The following is a 14,628-nucleotide window of genomic DNA, read 5'->3' on the forward strand; positions in this document are numbered from 1 at the left end:
ATTATCACATACACACATCCATATTCTCTCTCACACCATTCTTTCAATAAATACACAAAAGCGGAAAGAGATGAACTGTAAAACTAGGAACTTTTTTTAAATCAGTTACAAACTAAATTACAAATAATATTAACAGCAAGAACACTCAGGGACAAAAGGTGGGAGAAGAGAGACAAAATCATAAAAAGAAAAAAAGGTTTTTTTAAAAAAACACAACATATTTGCATTACAAACCCCAAGGTGCACATGGCAACAAATCCCCACCCATTCCCACTTAAAAAACTACTATAACCTGAAATATAAATATAATTGTTCATCCTTCTTTTAAAGAAATATTTTTTCCCCAATGTCCCCACTCAGTCACAGCCCTAAGTGTCAGAATTCTCAAAATGATGTTTCAACCTTAACTTTTACAGGGTGGCCTTCAGAGGAAGATGGCACCTAGCACCTTAAGAATCTTAAAAAGAGAAAAATTCAAACAGCTTTCACTTGCCTCATAAGGCCAAGGTGAAGCACAGTCCCTGTCCCAGAGCCTCCTAGACACATCTTGCCCATAGGAGGGACAGGCAAGAAGCCTAGGAGCCATCATTTCTACTGCAGCCCCCCTGGGACCACAGAGACTGGGAGTCTTGAGTCTCCCAGATGTTAGGTGAGATGAAACACTAAAACTAGGGTATAAACCGGTTGGATCTTTTTTTTTTTTTTTTAAACCTAATTCTTTGAAACAGGCCCCTCCATAATGTTTTTGTTTTGCTTGGTTTTCAAAGGTTCCAACTTAGCCCCCACTGCTATAAGTTGGCCTTACACAGTGGCTCTGGAGGCTTGGGGTCTTTATCATCCCAGATACAGAAAATAATAATAGTGGGGCTTTCAGAGACTGGGATGGGAAACCTATGTGGACGGAGGAGAAAGTCTTTTTTTCTTTCTTTCTTTTTTTAAAATACCAGCCCTCTTAAGCAACAACTAAGACGAGAGAGAGAGGGTAGTGGAGGCTGACTTAAGTGCATCTAATACTGAAGCGTCCTTTCATTTCCACCTATTTCTTCCTTCCACCCCATCACTCCAGAGTGGACTGGGTAAGAGGGGCAGGTGAGTGCTAAGGCAACCAGACAAGATCAGTGAGCTAAGTGCCCGGGCTGAGCCAGATCACACTCACACTGGAAAGAGGGTGATACTGGGGGTACGGGCTTGAGAAGGCGATCAGAGTCGAAGGTGAGGTACTGGCTTGGTCACATCTTGGAAGAAGGGGTGAGCCAGAGCTGCCTTGGCTGAAATCCGCTTGTTAGGGTCGTAGTGCAGCATTTGCTGGAGGGAGAGATGCTGACTTCAGTAATGTGGTAATGGACTAAATGGGCAGCAGGTATTGAGAAACTGGGAAACAGAATTCCTTTCACCCTGAGTTCCCATTTCCTCCTCCCTGTATCTAATGGGTGCACCAACAAGAGGGAAGCAGAGACAAGGGAAATGCTGAGACCAGGAGTCCAGGGCCTCATTCTTCCTTCATGCTAGAAAAACCCTGCCCTGGGGGAGGGAACAAGAGGAAATGGATGCCCACTCCTTAGTCTCACCGATAACAAGCTCCGTCCATCTTCATCCAGGGGAGGCACCACTTTGCTAAAATCCTGCCTGGCCCACTTGGGGAAACTTGGCTTATAATCAGGCATAGAAGTAACTCCTGGCCAAACCACCTCATCTGGGGTTCCCAGGGTCCGAAAGATCCGGAAGAGTTGGTCGATCTCAGAATCTCCAGGGAATAGGGCCCGGCGGGTCACCTGAAAATGGGGAAAGAGGAAAGGCCAAGACCGACATTGACGTCAATCAGAACTGCCCAAAGGATAATGGAGGTTCCCACAGGCAGTAGAAGGTCAGTAGGGCCCCATGACTCCCTCCCCAGGGTCTTTCATGGGGTCAATCACACAGAGCCTGAGACAATGAAGTCCCTTCATCTGCCTCCTCACCCCCTCCTTCCTTCCCCCAACCATGGCTTTGCAGATCCCCAAGGCTGGGTGGGGCTGGGAGGGGATGAATGTCTGGGGTGCCACTGACATGTAGCAAAGGGATGTCAAGCCACTCACGGGGTATGGGGTAGACACTGCGGTCATCCCCCCTCCTTGTGATGCAGCCACTTCTAGATAGGAGCACAGCGGGCAGAGACTGTGTCTTCCATTTCTTCTGTGTTCCCCACAGCACCTAGCATGGTGCTGGGTACACACTAGGTGCTTAACAAATATTTTTTGATGAATTGAGAGACGTATATGGGCAATTGTAAAGTATTGCACTGGGGGATAAATGCATGTTATATATATGGGCTAATGGTCTCCATGCCCCCAGATACAACCCAGATAAGGGACCATAAAACATACTGCTGACTTGATTTGAAAACTCAGCTCACTCCACTGTTGTATTAAAGGGAATGAGAGCTCCCTTATAAGGCTGGGCCTCAGGGATCCTTCAATCTGAAAAGCCAGAGGTTGAGGGGGGGACATGTCTGCAGTTTAAATAAAAGGTGTGGATAAGGTGGATACAGCTGGCCTCACCACTTCCTGATGCCCTAAAATAAGGTCTATAGGCAAATGAAGGAGATGCTAAATGGAACTTATTTTCCCAAATATATGTAGGCTAAAGCTAGCACAGTTGCAGAAATGATTTAGCTCAGTTTGGAGATAAGCTTTGTATACTGGATGCTAAGCTGTTTGAGGCTATCCTAACATTGTGGTTGACATCAGGGATGACAGCCCTCTCCTTTCTCCATGACCCCCTTTGTGCTACTCTAAAGGAAGAACCCTGTGATAAGAGAAGGACCATGGGTCTGGGCCAAGAAACAGTTCTGTTGTTCTTGAGTGTGGGAAGGAGTGGGCTGAGTAGACCATGGGCATGCCTCCATACCATCTCAGCAAAGATGCAACCGAGGCTCCATATGTCCACTGCTGTGGAGTAGTATTTGCAGCCCAGAAGGATTTCCGGTGCTCGGTACCACAGAGTCACCACCTGAGGAAAAGAGTACAGGACATGAAGATATCCACACGTCAGTTTCTAAACACTATTCTGCTAACTCAATTTCTTCACAAGCAACTTCTATCCCTCCATCCTTCCCTTTACTCTCATTGCCCCTAAGTAAAATAACTGGGTACAACTTCTTAGCCCAGAGTTAGCCTAATCCATGGTTCTGGGGAACATATATTCTGAACCCTCAATTTGCAACCTTCTTGGAAAACTTGAGGCAAATGGTCATAATTTTAAATTTCATGCCTTCCACCTGTCTCCTGGCTCGGTATCTATCAATATATGAATTCTGTGCATACTCTAAGACCTCTTGTGGTGTCAGAAATACTTTCCATCTAGTGAGAAACTGCTGGCCAGATCGTTACTAAAAACTCTATGAATGTCCTTGTTAACACCTCCCAGGAAGTTCAGAGAAGACATGCAGAGGAGGACTCACCTCGTGGGTATAAGTACGAACAGGGACCCCAAAAGCTCTGGCTAGTCCGAAGTCTGCTAGCTTGATGGACCCATCTGCGTTGATAAGCAGATTCTGAGGTTTAAGGTCTCGGTGCAGGACCCGATGAGAGTGGCAGAAAGCTAGGCCCTGGAGCAGCTGGAACAAGTAGCTCTGACAAGGGGAAAGAAAAGACTCTGTTTTTCCACCACCGTGAGCAGATTAGGGTCTCCTCTGTAACTCCAAAGTTCTACTAAAGCCTTTACTAGTTAAATTGTAATTATGTTTTCAAGCTATTTCTCCAGTTGGACTGTCAACCCATTGAGGATAAGATCAGGTCTCATTCAGTTTTGCATTTATGTTCCATAGCGTGGACCAGCACATTGAAAGTGTTCAATAAATGTGTGTTGGATGTTTGTTGGTTGATCGAAAGTAGCTTCCGGAGTAAGGAACCCAGAAAAATGGACAACAGAGACTCACTGGCTATTTCTCCCACCAAACAGGTGGAAGGGCTTTCTGGAGGCATCTACCAAGTACCCCCCAGTCCCATTTATCCGAGTTTCATCTCAAGAACCTTCCACCTGAGCTGCTAAGTTGACTTACTAGAGTTTCAACTTCTTTGATTCCCCTGCCCAGCCCTAGGGTTAAAAGCATAATGAGCAGTGAAAGAGCCACAAGAAAAGGTGTGTGCGTGTGTGTGTGTAGGGGGGTGAGGGCTGGGAAGGAAACCAAGATAAATCAACACTCAGTCCGGATTGCCTGCTTTCAGTCCGGACTCCCAAAACATGCCCATGTTGGGGAGGAGTTGATGAGAAGGAGTACCTTTATGAGCGGAAGAGGAATGCCAGTGAGTGCAGAGGCATCCATGAATTTCTTGAGATCCTGGTGCAGAAACTCAAAAACAAGGTAGAGTTTGTTTTCTGTGTGAATGACATCCAGCAGCCTAGGGAAGGGGGAGGTCCAGGAATACACGTGAGGGAGAGAAAGGCCCAGACAATACAAACAGAAGACATTCTCCTTTACTGTCAGAGCACCTCCCACCTCCCAGATACATACTTACTTGACAATATTAGGGTGATTAAGCTCCTTAAGCAGAGAGATCTCTCGTATGGCAGTACTGGGTACACCCTCTGTCTCACTTGGAGAAGTTGAGAAAGCAGAGATGGGAATGTGGTTACAAATATTTCTTTTCCCTCAGCAGTACAGTCATTCCCCCCACCCCACCCACAGCCCCCACCAACCCAGCATCCCCTAATTAAGTGAGAGAAAGGGTGCTTCAGTGGTTAAATCATGGATGGACAGGAGTGTCTTTTTAGACCCATTAAGATCATCATATCTTCTTTGCCCAGGGCTGGGTTAGCAAAGCCTCTTGGTGAAGTTAAAAGGGGGAAAAGTGTGTGTGTGTGGAAGTAACAACACCCAGCCTCTCTAGAGGTGCCAGTAAGGTTCAACTGCCATTCTTTTGAAAGAGAGAATTCTAAGATGCGGGTGGGGTTGGGGCACTGAGGGCTGGTCTAGTCATTTATAAGGGTGCTCTTTACCACTTATCACAAAACCCATCTCCTCGTCGGGGAGTCCTGGATCCCATCTCAAAAGGCTCCTTCCTCTTCCTGACACTTTCTGACTGTACATTTGGGGACATCGCCCGCCTCTGGGGAGGAAATTTCCCATGGATTCTACACTATCCTATAGTCTCCACCGGGAAACCCTCTACTCGTCCTTCAACCCACCTCTCCACTTCAAAAGACTTCCCTCCCTGCTACCTTCCGGTCCCTGGAAGGCTACCCGCCTGTTGCGGTGGGGGTGGGGGGCACTCAAGGAGCTCCCGAGTCAGGACTCCCGGGTACAGAGGCCACTCACGTGTCCAGGCGGATTTTTTTAAGCGCCACCACTTCTCCCGTCAACTTGTTTTTGGCTTTGTACACAACTCCGTACGTGCCCTCTCCGATCTTTTCCACTTTTTGGAAGTTCTCCATGAAGCGCTAGCGAGTCGGGTCAGCCCGGCCCTGGAGCTGGGGCCTGGGAACCTGCAAAAAACGGCACCCAGCTCTCGGGGGCCGAGGAGGGAAACAGGGCCCAGCACCGCGACCCGAGGTCGGGATGGAACGTAGTGTATCTCTCGCTCTTGTCAATTTGTCCAACTTGAAACAATATTGCCGCCTCCCCCCTCTAGTTCCCTACCGCCACCAGAAGCCCCGCCTCTCCTTCCCGCGTTTCCCTGGCTCCTCCCTCAGATCTTCCTATTGGTCTACGTCAGAGAGGGCGGGGCCAGCCCTGTGTCCCTCGCTGCAAACGACCCCACCCCGAGTAACTTTGGTTCCGAGGAGTATTAAGGATAAATTTTTATCTGGATGGGGAGGCTGAACACCTTTTTCCAAGTATCTGATTTGGGATCGAGTTTTCTCTCTGTGTCCTGAGTCTATAGGGATTTCCTGATCTCTAATCACCGTTTTCACCACCCTAAGGAAAATATGTATTAAATTCCACCTCGCCCTGGAGCCTCCTCTGAAAGCAGGAAACTGGAAATCTCATTGTAAGGGTTTCCTAGGGCTCCGAAGAGTCGTTGTCCCACTTCTCTCAGCCTACCCCAATACTGTCTGTTTTTGGACCCAGGGTCGCTGCTTCTACAGTTATTTTGAGAGGTTCCTGGTTTGACTCACAATAGATTGATCCACTCTCCAATGATGAACCCTGTGCGTCCGGTACGTGTTATGTTTTGTAGCTGCCCTTCAGTCATTTTTTCCCCGCGAGGGGAGATGGAGTACTTTAAGATGAGACTGACCCTGTGAAGCCAGAAACTGTCAATGAGTAGCATGATGTCCAGGGACCAGGATCCCTCCTCTGTTCTGTCTCTCAGATCCTTCTGCTCCTCCCAGGATTTGCCTGGAGGGAGGGGAGGAAGGGCTATGCAAATAAGCACCCCCTTCTTATACAGGGGTTTGTCCAATGCCCCAGAGTCTTTGGTTGCTGGAAGGAAGAACAGGATGGATCTGGTGCTGAGAAAATACCTTCTCCATGTGGCTCTGATGGGTGTTCTTCTGGCTGTAGGGGCCACAGAAGGTGAGTGTGGGATGTGTGGACATGAACAAGTGTGAGTTTAGGGTTACACACCTGCTCTGGTTTTTCTCTCCCTAAAGTGGAAGATAGCAGCAGTGCTTCAGGTGTTTCTCATCCATTTGATTTAGTGAGGACATGGGCAACTGAGCTCCCTCCCCACATGAAGATTTGGGTGCATATGTGTTCAGGCACTTGGGACTGAACCTGAAAACAACCCCATCTACCTGGACGGGTGAGAGAACAGTATGTCTCTGTGGCCCTAATTTTGAGATGCTCTGAATAGTGAGCTGGAACATGGGTGCCAAGGTAGTAAAATGAGTGGAAACTCATTTAGGCTTTGTCTTAAGCACTTGGGATAGGGTATTTAAAGTGAGGAGAAAGCGAATGTGGTGTTTGGATAGAAGGGTAAAGAGGCACCTCATCCCCTCTTTGGGATGGGCATGGGTGAACACAGCCCAGGCTTTTGTTCTGGGGCTGGAAGAGATAGGCAGAGGGGTCTCAGCTGAGCATCACATGAAAGGGCTCTGGGGATTGGGGCCTCGTGACGGGAGCAAGGGGTGGGGGTGGTGAGAGGGTCTGGAATGTCTCGTGCTGCTCTGAGGAGGGAGGATTGGGAGTGGAGAAAGAATGGGGCATCTTATGATTCTCTTGTTCTTGTGGTGAGATATTCAGCGGGATGATTCTAGATCGTCCCCCAGGAGAATCAACCAGGTTTCTGGTACATGTTAGAGATGGAGTGAGGATAGTCTGTGATGTGCAGAAATATCTACATTGTACCCCGGTGCCCCCTTTCTCTAGATCCCTGGTCTCACAGACTTCTTGGAACTTCTCCTTGATCTGACTTCCCTCATTCACAGTGTGGTTTCAAGTCTTTTTCTTTTACTATGTTCGTTATTGTATTCTGGAAATATTCTGTTCATATGTGTCCACCCAAGGCTCTTAAAATATTGTGCTTACATTTTGGATCCAGATTTTTTAAATCATAAGAAGACATTTTTCTATATTTCATGAAATTTTGCATGGACTGAGTTTGATAATTTTGTCTAGTGTGAATTAACATTATGTTTATTTAAGAAAATATTCTTTTTTACAGAAACCTACTGAATTTGTAGGGTTTTAAAATAACATGATGTCTTGGATTTGCTTTTGAATGCTTCAGCCAAAAAACAAACAAACAACAAAAATAAAGGATAGATAAAGCAAATGTGACAAAATGCTGATAGCTGTTGGACCTTGGGGAGGCACATGCAGAGCCATCACATCACTTTTTTTCAGACCTCTTTCTTGCTCAGTTATAATCATTTTGTTTGTCCCCACTCCCAATTTCTACTTGCTTCTAGTCCATCCTCCTCACTGCTTGCCAAAGCGATCCTTCTAAAACACAAATCTGATCCTATTCAAAAAGCTTTTGAAGGGTAAATTTTGTGGTATGTGCCATATATCAATACAGCAAACAAAATCATCTTTCCCTTGCCTACAGGATAAAGTCCAAACTATTTGCCTGGCACTCAAAGCCCCCACTCCATCTTCTTGGCTTAATCTCTCACAATGTCCATCAGCCACATTGCTAGTGGTCTCCTATCATGCCATGTGCTTCCATACTTCCATGCATCTGCTCATGCTGGGCCTTCTGCCTAGAATGCTTTATGCCCCAGGCCAACTATTTACTGAGTCTTCCCCAGTCGACCAGAGTGCAATTTACCTGTTTAAAATCTATCATTTCGTTTTACATTGTACATGTCTATTATGGCTCATATTAAGCAATGCCTTGGATTATAGCAATTTATGTATATGTCTATTTCATATACTTTAACCTGAACCCCTTAAGAACCATTTTTTTCTCATTTCTTTCTTTCTTTTTTTTTTTTTCCTCTTTTTCATTTCTTAAATTCTTTGCACCTAGCCCAGTGCCTGGTACGTGGTGGGTATTCAGTAGATTAAAATGCACTTTAAGGGACTTCCCTTGTTGTCCATCAAGTGGCTAAGGCTCTGTGCTCCCAATGCAGGGGACCAGGGTTCAATCTCAGGTCAGGGAACTAGATCCTACAGGTCACAACTAAGAGTTTGCATGCCACAACTACCTGACCCCACATGCCACAGCTAATCGCAGATCCCTCATGCTGCAACTAAGTCCTAGTGCAGTTAAATAAATATATTTTTTTAATGCACTTTGAATGTGAGAATGAATGATGTGTCACAGACAGTGTTGTCCCCTGAGAAAGCAGTGAGTAATGATTTGAGGTCCCTCATAGTATATCTTCCTTTTTAGGACCCAGAGACAGGGACTGGCTTGGTGTTTCAAGGCAGCTCAGAATTAAAGCATGGAACAGACAGCTGTATCCAGAGTGGACAGAAAGCCAGGGGCCTGACTGCTGGAAAGGTAGGAAGTTGGCAATTTCCAGGGAGGATATAGTGGAAATGGGGTGAGGAAGGGAACGGGGTTGAATGTATTTGGGAAGATAGGGAAGGGAAAGGCATACGGGGAGAAGAAGCCAAGGAGCTAACGCAGCTGCCCTTTTCAGGTGGCCACGTATCCCTGAAGGTCAGCAATGATGGCCCTACACTGATTGGGGCAAATGCCTCCTTCTCTGTTGCCTTGCACTTTCCTAAAAGCCAAAAGGTGTTGCCTAATGGGCAGGTCATCTGGGCCAACAACACCATCATCAATGGTGAGTACCTCTCCACCTCCTTTCCAAGGTTCAGAATCCCTGGTATCCCCGGTATCTCCAATGAACTCAAGGAATCCTCCCCCTTTTCCTCTTCTTCCTGCCTTTTTTTTTTTTTTTTACAAATTATATATGTAACACATATTCACTGCAGAAAAATTAGAAAACACAGATAAAGCAAAAAGAAAAAAAAAATTATAGTTCCCCAAGTGGGGCACAGAAGACCCAGTGGACATAGAAGTTGGATAGACTTGGATTTAAACTGGTTATGGGTATGTGACCCTGGACAAGTCACTGAATTGTTTTATGCTTCCATTCCCTTATCTATAGAATGGGGATGATAACACTTTAAAAGGTTGTTGTAAGGATTAAAGTGTGATAATATATAAAGATTTTAGCATAAAGCCTGCCCTGTGCTGTGCTTAGGCTTAGTTTAGACGCTTTGCAACCCCATGGACTGTAGCCCACCAGGCTCCTCTGTCCATGTGGATTCTGCAGGCAAGAATACTGGAGTGGGTTGCCATGCACTCCTCCAGGGGATCTTCCCAACTCAGGGATCAAACCCAGGTCCTAGCCTACAGTATTAGTTGATGTTGTTATTTTTACTTTTATTCCACTAGCTAGAGCACATCATCCTAGACATTTTGATACATGTCCTACCAATTTGTTTCCAGTGTAAGAATATATATGTGTGTGCTCAGGGGTTCAGTCGTGTCTGACTCTTTGCGACCCCATGGACTGTAGCCTGCGAAAGCGCCTCTGCCCATGGGATTGCCCAGGCAAGAATACTGGAGCAGGTTGCCAATTCTTCCTCCAGAGGATCTTTCAACACAGGGATTGAATCCTCATCTCCTGTGTTTCCTGCATTGGCAGGTGTATTCTTTACCACTGAGCCACCTGGGAAACCCCTTAAGTATATACACTGGAATCTTTTATAGTTTCCATTCTCCCTTCTACCACTCCAAGTAGGTTATACCAAGGAGAATGTATATTGGTAGCTAGGCAGTATTCCTGGAGCCCCTCTTTGGGAGTCATGTTAAAGGTTTTGGTGTACAGTAAGGAATGCCAGGGATTGAGGGAGACTTGGTGTCTTCTTTTCAGGGAGCCGGGTGTGGGGAGGACAGCTGGTGTATCCCCAGGAACCTGATGATACCTGCATCTTCCCCGATGGCGGGGCCTGCCCTTCTGGCCCTTTATCTCAGAAAAGATGCTTTGTTTATGTCTGGAAGACCTGGGGTAAGAGTCCCCCTTCTCTGGCCTGTCATTCACACTTAAATTCACTCTTTCCTACCTTTCTTTTGGTCTCATCCCTAAATTCTGTGAGTTTCCCTAATCTTCACTTCCCCCATGACTCCTTCCTCTTCCACAGCACCTAGTCAATTCTATTATACTTCTTTCTGGGAGCCCTGCTCCAATTATAGTCCCATCCCATGGACCCTCTCATAAGGACTCCTTTCCTGCCCAACATATTCAAGCTTACACTCTCTGAAATAACTATTCTTGATACATCTCCTGACCTTCCTTCTCTGGTTCCGTCTCTAACCCTGCCCCAGTCTCCTTTGACTAGTAACCCCTTTCCCTACTCTTCTTCCCAAAAACCTCAGACCAATACTGGCAAGTTCTGGGGGGCCCAGTGTCTGGATTGAGCATTGGGACAGACAAGGCCGTGCTGGGCACACATAACATGGAAGTGACTGTCTACCACCGCCGGGGGTCCCAAAGCTATGTGCCCCTCGCTCACTCCAGTTCAACCTTCACCATTACTGGTAAGGACTGAGGAGGGGACAAGGCCAGCTGCAGGGCAGGAGAAGGTGTGGAGGCTGGGCTGGACAGGATAGGGGAAAGAGGAAATGGTGTGTAACCTTGCAGGGGCAGAACCAGGAAGATGTGGGCAGAGGGATGTGGGGCTTGGAGCCCGTGAAGGGCCAGCCAGCTTGGGTTGGTGAAAGAAGCAGCTGAAAGAAAGAACTTATGGTTCTCACTTTCTCTGACTCCAATCCCAGACCAGGTGCCCTTCTCCGTGAGTGTGTCTCAGCTGCAGGCCTTGGATGGAAGGAACAAGCGCTTCCTGAGAAAGCAGCCTCTGACCTTTGCCCTCCAGCTTCACGATCCCAGTGGCTATTTGGCTGGGGCTGACGTTTCCTACACCTGGGACTTTGGTGACAGCACAGGGACCCTGATCTCTCGGGCACTCATGGCCACTCACACTTACCTAGAGTCTGGCCCAGTCACTGCACAGGTGGTGCTGCAGGCTGCCATTCCTCTCACCTCCTGTGGCTTCTCTCCAGTTCCAGGCACCACAGATAGGCATGTGACAACTGCAGAGGCCCCTGGAAGCACAGCTGGCCAAGTGCCTACTACAGAAGTCATAGGCACCACACCTGGCCAGGTGCCAACCACAGAGGCCCCTGGCACCACAGTCGGGTGGGTGCCAACCACAGAGGGCGTAGGTACCACACCTGAGCAGGTGGCAACCTCCGAAGTCTTAAGTACCACACCAGCAGAGATGCCAACTGCAAAGGGTACAGGTAGGACACCTGAAGTGTCAACTACAGAGCCCTCTGGAGCCACGGTTACACGGGGAACAACTCCAGAGCTGGTGGAGACCACAGCTGGAGAGGTGTCCACTCCTGAGCCTGCGGGTTCAAATACTAGCCCATTCATGCCTACAGAAGGTACTGCAGGTAAGGGGGCCACCACGAATGAGTTCACAGAGGTGGGCATTTGTCACTGCTCTGAAGACCTGAAAGAATTGCTCAGGACCCAGATGGTACCCAATCCTTAGCTGAGCAGTGGAGTCCCCTCAGAATCTTCACTGGTTTTAAAACCCCCTAAGTCCCTCTCAATGGCACAGAATAGATCCAGAGTTCAGGAAACCAGGGCCTTCTCCTAGGCCATGTAGAGAGGGCTTATTGCTTCTCCCTCCCTGAAGAGAAGTTCAGGGAGCAGTCTGTGGTTCAGGGAGCAGGTGGCAGTGCTCAGTTGTGTCTGACTTTTTGCGACCTCATGGACTATGGCCCACCAGGCTCGTCTGTCCATGGAATTCTCCAGGCAATACTGGAGTGGGTGGCCATTCCCTTCTCCAGGGGATTTTCCCTGCCCAGAGATTAAACCCACATTGGCAGGTGGAGTCTTTACCTCTGAGCCACCTAGAGAGCCCCATGTGATCATCAGATAATACTTATACCTCATTTTCTGATTAAGTGTAAACACACAGAAATCTTTCTGACACCACTTCCCACCCCTGGATTCCCATCTCAAAGTAGGTTTACCTGGAATTGTGGTTGGAACACTAAAAAGGGAGGAGGGGGATAATGACACTATAATGACTTAACACGTCAGATGTCTGACCCAGGACCTGGCACAGTGTACGGTGTGATAAACATTTGGGATTTCTAAAATTCCGACTCTAACCCTAACTGTGACTCTGGGGCAGTCATTTCTCTTGGGCCTGTTTCTTTATCTAAAAAAATGAGAGTTCTCAGCTCTTGTCTGATTCTAAGCCTGGATCCAGTAGCTCTGACTCTACCTGGAAAAATGTCTGTTGGCCCTTTGTTTTCAGGTTAGTCATTTGCTTCTTGACTTTGCCTCTTTAATCCTCTCCTGCCAGGCTCCCTGAGCCCCCTGCCGGATGATACCTTAGTCCTGGTGAAGCGCCAAGCCCCCATGGATTGTGTTCTGTATCGCTATGGCTCCTTTTCCCTCACCCTGGACATTGTCCGTGAGTCTTGCCTACATGTCCGTGAGCTGGTGGAGGGAGGCGTGTGCTGCTTAGGGTTGCCCAGTGGAAGCGCACACCTTGGAAGGAATTACTCACCTGGACAAGGAGAATACCCAAATCCCAGGGGTTTCATATGAAGGCAGGAGAATGGGATTGGGGAGGCAGCCCGAAGACTTTCCTGGCCATGGGCCTTGGGGTAGGATAAATAGAGGAGTCTCAGACTTAAAATCTTGCCACTTTGCAGAGGGTATTGAGAGTGCTGAGATCCTACAGGCGGTGTCATCCAGCGAAGGAGACGCATTTGAGCTGACTGTGTCTTGCCAAGGCGGGTGAGTGTCCCACGGTTGCCCTGAGAACTCCTGGGGTGACCCCTGCCTGTTCTCTGGTGTCTAGTGTCCCTTCCCAGATTCCCTGACGTAAGCTGACATCTCTCCCAGGCTACCCAAGGAAGCCTGCATGGACATCTCATCGCCAGGGTGTCAGCCGCCTGCCCAGCGGCTGTGTCAGCCTGTGCCCCCCAGCCCAGCCTGCCAGCTGGTTTTGCACCAGGTTCTGAAGGGTGGCTCAGGGACCTACTGCCTCAATGTGTCTTTGGCTGATGCCAATAGCCTGGCGATGGTCAGCACCCAGCTTGTCATGCCTGGTAGGTAGTTGGACAAGAGGTAGGATGAAGACACGGGGAGATGGTAGAGGTTACCTACTAGAGGAAGCAGACACTGAATGTAGCCATATCTGGGATTCCACCCATAGGGCAAGAAGCAGGCCTCAGGCAGGTTCCTCTGTTTGTGGGCATCTTGCTGGTGCTGACAGCTTTGTTGCTTGCATCTCTGATATACAGGTGAGATCCCCGCCATCCTGCTCCCACTCCCTTACCCCTTATTACCACCACCACTCTTCCTCATGGGAAGAAACCACCAACCCCTTTGGGAAAGTGTAGAGTCCAGGAAAGAGCCCAGACTTGGAAGTTCAACAGGTCTAGGCTGCAGTCTTGCTGGTGGGACCCTGGGGAAGTCGATTAACCCTTCTGAGCCTCTGAAAAGTAGGAAACATAATACCTGTCCTGTGGGGCTGTTTTCAGGGCTCTAGACAGTGTGAGTAAAACACCTGGTTCTGAAACAAAAGTGGAATAAATGATGATCTCAATGACTGCTGTTATGAATAATATCAACAGTGGAGGAGGCTGGTGAACTGAGTTCTCCACCTGCCAGAAAGGCAAATCCCTAGGCCTGGAGGGCTGAGGTCCTCAAAGCAGGGAAGATTGTAGGGTGAGAGGGAAATGGTCAGAGCTTACCATAAACATAAGAGAGGATAAACCCTGTTGGTGAGAAGAGGAGGGAGCCAGGATCAAGGCCAAGTCAACCTGGGTTAAGGTTTAGTCTTTTTTTTTTGGAGAAGCACAAAGAGGTTGCCATTGACCACCACTAACCAGTATCCCTGCTTTTCTCCTAATATCAGGCGAAGACTTATGAAGCAAGGCTCAGCAGTCCCCCTTCCCCAGCTGCCACACGGTAGAACCCAGTGGCTACGTCTGCCCTGGGTCTTCCGCTCTTGCCCCATTGGTGAAAGCAAACCTCTCCTCAGTGGGCAGCAGGTCTGAGTGCTTTTATGTGACGTCATGATTTACCCACGTGGAGAGCAAGGCCTGTCTTTTCTCTGGTCTTCCCTCAGAGACTACCATTGCCTGAAATAAAGACTCAGAACTTGATGCTGTTATTTCCTTGTTTCTGGAAGAATCTATGCCACTTAAG

The 14,628-nt window shown here is 48.0% G+C and overlaps 2 protein-coding genes across 7 annotated transcripts; one reads left to right on the forward strand and one right to left on the reverse strand.

Moving 5' to 3' along the window:
* Positions 1 to 71: 71 nt before the first annotated feature.
* Positions 72 to 5,646, reverse strand: CDK2 (cyclin dependent kinase 2). Of its 2 annotated transcripts, XM_012158800.5 has the most exons (8): positions 5,297 to 5,646; positions 4,497 to 4,574; positions 4,259 to 4,379; positions 3,440 to 3,610; positions 2,887 to 2,988; positions 2,076 to 2,219; positions 1,569 to 1,772; positions 72 to 1,305 (listed from the first exon to the last, which is right to left on the reverse strand). In XM_012158800.5, the coding sequence occupies exons 1-8, from the start codon at positions 5,410 to 5,412 to the stop codon at positions 1,201 to 1,203; spliced, it is 1,041 nt and encodes a 346-aa protein (XP_012014190.2). In that variant the 5' UTR covers positions 5,413 to 5,646; the 3' UTR covers positions 72 to 1,200.
* A 99-nt stretch (positions 5,647 to 5,745) lies between these two features.
* Positions 5,746 to 14,585, forward strand: PMEL (premelanosome protein). 5 transcript variants are annotated; one of them, XM_060413003.1, is made up of 13 exons: positions 5,746 to 5,969; positions 6,050 to 6,138; positions 6,372 to 6,496; positions 8,763 to 8,873; positions 9,016 to 9,162; positions 10,261 to 10,395; positions 10,764 to 10,925; positions 11,163 to 11,843; positions 12,770 to 12,880; positions 13,125 to 13,209; positions 13,318 to 13,523; positions 13,631 to 13,718; positions 14,336 to 14,585. In XM_060413003.1, exons 3-13 carry the CDS (start codon positions 6,421 to 6,423, stop codon positions 14,475 to 14,477), a joined length of 1,944 nt encoding a protein of 647 aa, XP_060268986.1. In that variant the 5' UTR covers positions 5,746 to 5,969; positions 6,050 to 6,138; positions 6,372 to 6,420; the 3' UTR covers positions 14,478 to 14,585. The 5 variants fall into 5 exon arrangements, with proteins under 5 accessions (XP_060268986.1, XP_060268987.1, XP_060268985.1 ...); XM_060413004.1 differs by having other exon boundaries at positions 6,392 to 6,496; XM_060413002.1 differs by having other exon boundaries at positions 5,746 to 6,138.
* Positions 14,586 to 14,628: the final 43 nt, after the last annotated feature.

Source organism: Ovis aries, chromosome 3 (assembly GCF_016772045.2).
Source record: "Ovis aries strain OAR_USU_Benz2616 breed Rambouillet chromosome 3, ARS-UI_Ramb_v3.0, whole genome shotgun sequence".
Taxonomy (NCBI): domain Eukaryota; kingdom Metazoa; phylum Chordata; class Mammalia; order Artiodactyla; family Bovidae; genus Ovis; species Ovis aries.